Below are 8,368 nucleotides of genomic sequence, written 5' to 3' on the forward strand. Positions count from 1 at the left end.
TTGGCCTACCCTACACTCGTCAGGCGCTTTTTGAGTTGCGGGTTGGCTTACCCAACACTCGTGAAGCGCTTGCTGTGTTGCGGGTTGGCCTACCCAATGCTCGTCGGGCGCTTTCTGTGTTGCGGGTTGGCCTACCCTACACTTATCAGGCGCTTCCTGTGTCGCGGGCTGGCTGACCCAACACTCGTGAAGCGCTTGCTGTTTTGGGGATGGCTAGACCTTCAACGGGCGCTCCGTTAAATGCGCGATTGCTCTCTGAACTCTTTGAGTGCCCTTTTCAAATGTGTGATATTTTGACACGGTGCTTGCCGAGTTCCTTCTAGCCTCTGGTGCTAGGTTACGTGTCCTGCTGGTCTTGTTTAGCCTTCAGTATGCATTGTGGCGTTCTCGTCCTTGGATACCTTCATTAAATCTCTTCGCCCTTTGTAGTGCACCGCACTATCATTAAGGGCGGCCGAACCCGTATTTGAGCGTGTGCGCGCGCTCGTGCGTGTCTGCGTGGCTGTGTTTCAACTCCTGCGCATTTCTGTAAGGCGTTCCTTTTGTAATGTGCAATAGATCTCGAATGGGATTCTTATGGCTCACAGAAAATTTCTAATTTTTGTTTCGTTAGATTGCGTTGAAATATTTTCGGACAACTGAATAGAATGCTATAGAAGGTGCAAATTCAACATAGGAAAAATTTATGCAGAAAAATTAATATTTTCATAAAACAAACCGCTCTTGTACACGAGGTTTATTTGAATTCATTTTTATGTTTTTCATAGTTGCAAATATGTTCCTTAAATTTACAAAATGTGTTTACGAATTTTCTCGTATTTTCACGCGTGATTCTTCAATCTTCACCATAGTGTCACTTGACACTTATTTTTTGTAAAAAATCTTAATTAAGAATCGATCTTGAAAGCAGATGATAAAATTTTAATAACAATAGGCCTGTTTTCTAATTTTCTCTCATATTTAGCTGTCATTTGTTAATGGCTGCTTGTTACTTGTAATTTTGTATTATCTGCTTAAAAGTTACTGCGACAGAATATCTGCTCTGGTATACCTATTGGAGGAGGTCGTGATGCGGGGGGATTATTGTCCCCTCGTGTGCGATGCGTGTCTAGCCTCGCGGCCACGCCCGCCGCTCTGTCCCGCTGTCAAAACGACCCCTCCGCACCCCGCGCCGCCCCGCCCAGATCCAGTTGCTAATGACCGGGGCGCGCCAGGGATCGCGACCGGGCGGGGCGAGGTGGGTCGAGGCGGGGCGTGGCGTGGCGGGGCGTGGCGGGGCGTGGCGGGCCATGTGCTACAATTCTCAGAGGTCCTCGCCGCGTGCCCTTGCCATTCAAACGCGGTGCGGTGCGCGGTGTTGGTGCTGGCCGCAGGACCGGATGCTCTCGTGTGCACCTCCCCTTCTCCCGCATCGTATGTCTCCTCTCTCAGTGCTTCGGAAACAGCCCGCTGACACTCAGCTCAGAGTTGCTCACATCTCTTTCTCACTTCTATCGCCTACAAGCACAGGGTCGAACTAGATTCTGTCAGGATTACTCCACTTGGCCGACCTCTTACTGTGCCTCAGAAGGAGTAGATGGATTTCTGTTTCGTGTGAGTTTTTAGCGGCCCGTCGTGTGGATGCTCTACTCTATCATACTGCCCCAGTTTTCCCCCTCGCCTCTCTCCATGTGCTACCGACATATCACATGGCTGGACGTGGTGGCCGCAGCGAGTTGTCCCGCCGGGGTCCTTGGGCCTTGTCTCGGTTCGGGCCGATGAGTCAGTGTGGGTCGGGCGGAGCCGGACCGGTGCTGGCGGGGCGGGGTGCGGCTGGTGGGAGTTGCCTGAGGCCGTTCCCCGCGCCGCCGCCGGTGCTCCAGTGCAGATGAGGCCAGGTCAGCTCAACTCAGTCAACTCACGCCTCTTTACCTAGAGTGTGTGTCGTGATCAATATAATCCTAGTTTTAGCAGCAGGGGCACTCTATAGGTGATATTGATTGTTGTTGAAAGTGAACAGGGACGATGTACGATGTAAAGAGTACTTAACGTTTTTTCAGACGAGATAGTGCTTTAACGTAAAGTAACTTGTCTTTCAAAAGTTTTATATTTTCAAGTATTCCCGCTCGTAAACATATTTGTTTCGCCACGCTGTGGTAACTTTCTGCCTTGCCCCGCGCTGCTTACAATGCAGCGCGGCGGTGCATTCCGACCGTCGTGCGTGACGCTCGGGCTGCAGCACCAGTGCATGCACTGCGTAGGACGCACCACGTGTTTCGGGGCGAGCGTGAACGTTCGTGTCGGCGGCTGGCTAACACCTGACGGAACAGCGTTCGCTCATTGTTAGCTGATAAAGTGTCATACGTCGCCCGTAGAGAAGACAACGTTGTAATATAATGTTTTTGCATAAGGATAACTTGAAACACTTTTGTATGGCTCAACCTGTTTACGCGGAAGTGATCTGATTAAGACTAACTGGCAGGTCGTGCAATCGGTATTAAGATTGGACTGCTGCGATTGCCTTCCGATAATAATAGATTTGCCTTTATTTTTGTAGCCACCGCTTCGGCTCGAACCTTTTTTTGCCTCGTTTATTATCAAAGTGCATATCGGTAGGTACGTGGGAGTCGAACTACTTACGCCCTCTGCACCTGTGCTCCTCGCCGCTCCGCCCCCTCCCCCCCCCCCCTCCTGATCCTGGCGGGCCGGCCTGGTGACCCGGTCCCCGCCGGGCGGTGACCCCTTCTGCGCGTGCGATTTAGCTCCCGCCAGCGTGGGTTCATGCCGCCGTGAGTGCAAGGAGGACAACTGCGCTTTCAGAGGAGGCCCAGAGGTGCAGGGGAAGGGGGCCGTGGGCCGCGGCCCTCGCTGACTGTTACAGTGACTGACGGACAGCAGACGTTTTGTAGTGTTTATTAGCGTACAATGAATGCAATAAATACAAATGGATGAAGCAATATGAGAAATGGGTGGGGCGTTCTCTCCCGTGAATCGTTCTGACGGCTAGCCATTGAGATCTGAATAAGACGTTTTCGGGACCACAAATAAAAAAAAAAAAAAAACAGTTCCGGAAAAACGAAAACTGAACCAATTCCCAGTGGGAATTCTGGCGGTACCGTAAATGCCGTACATTTTTAGACTGCTTGCAACAGATTCTTATACTTACACAGATTCTGTGTCAAGGGCACGGTATCTATCCTATGTACTCCGGTACGACCCCAACGTGGCTCCTCTAACGCTGGTAGGCCCGTGCAGGGGATGCTCGCGCCGTGGCCGCGACGTACCCTGTCCTGTGCGCTGCGTGGTCCACGCGCTGACCGACGTACGCCGGAGGCTGCACGGCGGCGGCCACCTTGGCGTAGGGCGCCGAGACGTGGTTCAGCGCGCGACCCGGGGTGGCGTGCCTGTGCCCGGCGGCGGGCTCCCGGTGAACGACGGCGTTGAAGCCGTGCTGGGCGTCGGCCGTGTACTCGACCGTGCGGCGAGTGCCGTCCGGGTCGAGCAGCGAGTAGCTGCCGTGCACCACGTCGCCGTCTCGGCTCTCGTGCTGGCTGTGGATGTCGCCCGTCACTTCGTCGTGGATGTCGTACGCGTACTCGTACTTTGCCGGCGCCGAAGGGTAGTCCTCGACGGCGGCGTGCCTGACCGGCGTGTAGTCTTCGACGGCGGCGTGCTTGACCGGGGCATAGTTCACGGGACTGGTGTGCTTTACCGGGCTGTAGTCCACGGGAGTGGCGTGCTTGACCGGCGCGTAGTCCGGGACGGTGGTGTGCATAGCGACTGGGCCCGCCGCGGGTGCCGGTGCGTCGGCCACCCCGTGGTAAGGCGTGTAGCCTGCAGACGGGGCGGCAACCCTCGGTCCTCCGACAGACGGGCGCGTTTCATGCGTGCTGTACCGTGGCGCGCTGTAGCCAAGGGATCCGGGGTTGACGAGGACTGCTTGCTGGAAGCGCTGTGGTTCGGAGGGGTGGTGGGCGTTGGGCTGCCTAGGATGGGCTTGTGAATACGGAGGCGCCCGGTACACGGCGGGTGCGTGCTTGGGGACGGGGTAGGCGACGGGCACGTTCTTTGGGTACGCGTGGCCTGAGTAGGCGAGTGGTTCGTTCGTTGCCTGGAGGTGCGGGTCGTAGGCCGGTACAGGGCGCGCCTTGGAGAGTGCGGGCTCTTCTTGTGGATGTTCCTCGTAGACGGCCTTGCGGTAGGCAGGGAGCTGGGGGTTCTCGTAGGGCGTCCCGCTTTGCTCCGTTGGGTAAGCCACCGGTGCGTTTGGGTTGTAGGGCGCTTCATGTTGGGCGGGCTGGGGGTGCGCGGCGTAGGAGGCCTGTGCCCTTTGGTAGGCGAAGACGGGGGCTGTAGCCCTGGTGGCGTATCCTGGTGCGGCGTGCGTGGTGGTGTAGGTGATGCCCCTGGGCTGGGCGTACTGCACGGGGGAGGGAGCGTAGTCGCCCAGAGCCCCGGACAGCAGCAGGCATGCGCCCACGAGCGCGGCGATGGCGACTCTCTGCAATCGGTACAACAGCAATCAGTCAACGGCAATCATTCCATGCGACGACTCCTGCACACTACGGCAGTCACCGAAGTGAGCATTATCGATTTGAAGGAAGCTGCCGTGCCGCCACTATCCGTGACCTGCCTCAACCAACACCCCGCCGCCCTGCCCCGCCCTGCCCCGCCCGGGTGGGCCCGAGACATGTTTGAGGCCGCCTGCCGCGGCTGGTGGGGCTTCAGTCCGCTGGGGTGACGTTTAGTGTCCATTGGGCCTTGTTTATGTACCTGTGTTGCGGCCCGCAGGACTGCGCTCCTAGGAGCGATCAAATGTCGCCTGTGCGCTGCTGTTTGCTTTGGCGCTGCTTACTTTCGCATGTTTATTGAATTTGTAAGCGGAATACTTTTAGCTCGACTTTTTAACTCTATCGTCCAACAACTTTCTTATTTGCAGTATAAAAAAAAAAACGGTTTACCATATATCTTTAAGCACAGTAAAAATGATATCAATAGCAATAAGTTTTGAGTAAAATATTTTCTGTGCCGTGTGTTTCTGTACACGTACTCTGCAGGGTTGCGGGCGAGGGGGTAACAACTCCGAATTTTGGTGTATAGAGTATAACGCTCTATTTCACTGATTATTACACGCAAAAATCTACCATTTCCGTACGTATTTTATTTAGCCCTGTTCCAGACTTTTCGGTATTTCATTACGCGTTATTGCGCAGGTGTGCAGATTATTACACGAGTTTTTGCCCTCTCGCTTGCGGGTTTGCTATTTCACTTGGGCCGAATGGACACAAAAGATGAAAGATTATTTAATAATATATAAGTTTAATACAAAGCAGGCTTTACATTCAGAAAATTTATTGACACTGTATTTTGTATAGAAAAATCTTTGTTGGTTTACTTTTTACCCGAGGAATTGTAAAAATAAAGCTCATTCACTATTTTGACGAACTATTAAACGAGACGACATTCTGATAGCCCGGATTGCCCTGTGCTTCAAAGCTCGGTATTGTGACCGAACGACAATATTTGAATGATGAAGTCCTCTCTTGCACTCATTTAAGCAGCTCTCTAAAGTCAAACAAATGTGTGTGTGTCTTACCTGGGCCACTGCCATGTCGCTGGTAAACCGGCAAGAAGAGAAGTGAGTCGGTCCTGAAATATACGCTCACCTTTATACCAGAGCAATACGTGATGTAAGTGCTGCTGCTCGTGCACTTGCACCCTGTCCCCACCCCCGTGTACGCAGTTCGTTCTCGACCCCTCCCCGCCCCCTCATCCGCGGCTGCGTTCCCTCGCTATGGATGCATTCGTACTCCCCCACCTCCCTCCAACCAGAAAAAGTCCCGCTGGCGTGAACTTCATGCTCGATGACATTATACCTAGGAAATGCCGACTTGCTTACAATATATAGTTGACAATAATAAAAATAATGAAATTTGAATTGTTCTAGTCTTTTCTTAGTGTTTCTCTTCATCGATGGTGCAAGGTGTTGTGCCAGTTGTCATGCGCCAACGGGCCAACTCAATATTTCGGACCGCTGTATGACATTTCTCCCTCCCGCGCCAGCCCAAGTCTTGCGGTCGGGCGCCGTCTCTAAATTGGCGCCATGGTGAGAATTAGATTGTGTGAGGGGTGGCCAGCGCCAGCCGGTCCAGCTAGTCCGGCGCCGCCCCCCTCTCCTTCCCTTCCCGCAACGTGCTCCTGCCACCGGCCGCTCGCTGAGTGATGGCTGAGCATTGTGTTGCTGTTTGTAGACCCTTGTCGTGGAAGCGTCGGTATGCGTGCGTAATGATTTGTGTTTACTCGGACTACTAGACAAGGTATCCCCATTTCCATGTTTTACGTGTACAGTCCATTCATAATATATTCTTTTTACTGAAATTTCTCTGATGTGCTGATGTGCAATGGGAGTAGCATGATACCTCCTCTGATAAATTGTGAATTACAAACTATTTCTTTGCTAGCTTGCAAACTGTTTCTTTCCAATACGAACGCTTAGTTTGCAAGGTATCTGAGAGCATGCAAAGAATGTATTTGTAATACGAACTAATTGCTTGCAATACTTAGATCGAAAGTTCTTTGCAACGTTGCCAAGAAAACAGTTTTGCAAACATTTCTCACAGAGCATACATGGCTGTCCAAATGCCTGCGCACCTTACGAACTAAATACTGATTCGACTTGTTCGCTCGAGTTTGTACGTTATTCTTACTTCGTGGATAACGATAACGCTCACACCCGGCGAGACCCCGCTGATGACGTCCATGACCTCAACAACGGCCTCAGTGATCCCTGCACTGTGCTCTATGGGCTCTGCTGTGTAAGTGGTAGTTAGTGGTTATTCCGGGGCCAGCTACGAATGTAATGGTCCCATCAAACGTCATCGAAATCCGTTCGTTTTTGACACGCCTCTCTGCCCTGACAACCGTTGTACAATAGGGCGTTAAAACGTGCGTCTTTCGCAATGTGGTGTTGGTGTTGGTCGCGTTTGGCCCTGCGTCTTGTCAGGCTCAATGTTGTGATATTTTGAACATGCGTAGAGCAATAAGCTAAAAGTTGAGCGTAGGCGTGGAGGCCAATCAGTTGTCTATCTTTATACGTTTCCCCTTCTTATCCGTGATGCATCATTTTCTGGATAATGTCATTTGTGAGAATCCTCTGGCATTAATTGTATTCTTACTAATCGCCATCTCAAGAGTTTGGATTGTGCGAATGGCGTGGCAGACACAGTGGCAGTGGCTGCTCCGGCGGTCTAGAGAACCCAAACATCGCACTGTGGCTCAGTGTTCCCATACTCGTTAGGACGTAATTAAGGAACCCAATAAAAGAGGGAGGGAGGAGGGGGCAGGGCCCCTTCCTTTTAGAACTGCCATTAAAAATTGTGTTTTTATATAGGAGATAATTATCTGTTTAAAATCTCATTATACTGGGGCAGGGATTTTTGAATTTTGATTTTTAATAAAAACAAAATAATAGCCCTTGTTGATTCGATTAGATAGTCGTAATAATGGATTGACTGTGTGCGAGTGCCCGTAGCAATGACTGTGCAGCGAAAACAATGCCATGCCAATGTCAGTGGCGCTACCAATGCCAAGCCGGCCACGGGCCACGAGCGCTGCATTCCCAATAACGTACCGGATATGGGCCTTATTCTGCGTAACTACCGACGTGGAAATGCAATTCCGTGTGCGAATGTGTGTGTGTGTTTCTTTTGGGGCGAGTGTGTTAAAACAATGGAGGTTAAATGGCAAGCCGAGTGAGGTGGAGCGCTCTTTGGCTGTGGCCTTAACACTTCCTTCCCCTGTTTCCGCTATGTGTTCTACGCCGAGTCGAGGGGTGCTCGGGTCGAAGCGGGTCTGCCATCCGATCGAAGTCGAGTGCCAGTTAATGTGGCGTGGGGTGGAGCGGCGAGGCCTGGCGCGCTGTGGTGCGGCTCGGAGGAGGGGGTTCCCCTGGAGTCAAATCCGTCGCTGACCGGTGAGGACCAGGCCTGCCGCACGGAGGCGTTTAGCATTGCCTAACTAGACTGTCACTCAGAATGCTCGGCCATGCCCCTTGCACTGTCACAACCACCGCACCGCCGCACATTTTGAACTGCTCAGCGTCTGCGCGGACACGTGTCTAGCTGGAGTTGTACTTCGGAAAGGGAAGTTGATGATTTATCCAAACGTCTCAATGATAACGTGCCACAGGCCATAACGTTCTGCAGGAGGGGAAGTTATCTATCGTGTGTCCTCTATCGCCTTGCTCGCTTTTAGTAGTCGAACGAGTGCAAGAGGTCGCGCTCACAACAGGAGCGTACGCTGTCCGTATGCTGATGTTGCCCCTCACTGTAAAAAGCTTACGAACTAAATACTTTGCAACGTTACGAACAATTTTCGTTCTTTGTATTGC

General features: G+C 52.3%; 2 protein-coding genes across 2 annotated transcripts in view; one reads left to right on the top strand and one right to left on the bottom strand.

Annotated features, from left to right (window-relative positions):
* LOC113217635 (neurobeachin-like protein 1) overlaps positions 1-8,368 on the top strand; it is a 346,454-nt gene that overhangs the window by 91,760 nt on the left and 246,326 nt on the right.
* On the bottom strand, positions 2,743-5,616 carry LOC113202343 (uncharacterized). Its single transcript, XM_026416528.2, has 2 exons — positions 5,576-5,616; positions 2,743-4,480 (listed from the first exon to the last, which is right to left on the bottom strand). Exons 1-2 carry the CDS (start codon positions 5,588-5,590, stop codon positions 3,212-3,214), a joined length of 1,284 nt encoding a protein of 427 aa, XP_026272313.2. The 5' UTR covers positions 5,591-5,616; the 3' UTR covers positions 2,743-3,211.

Source organism: Frankliniella occidentalis, unplaced genomic scaffold (assembly GCF_000697945.3).
Source record: "Frankliniella occidentalis isolate FOCC.00 unplaced genomic scaffold, Focc_3.1 Scaffold13, whole genome shotgun sequence".
NCBI lineage: Eukaryota > Metazoa > Arthropoda > Insecta > Thysanoptera > Thripidae > Frankliniella > Frankliniella occidentalis.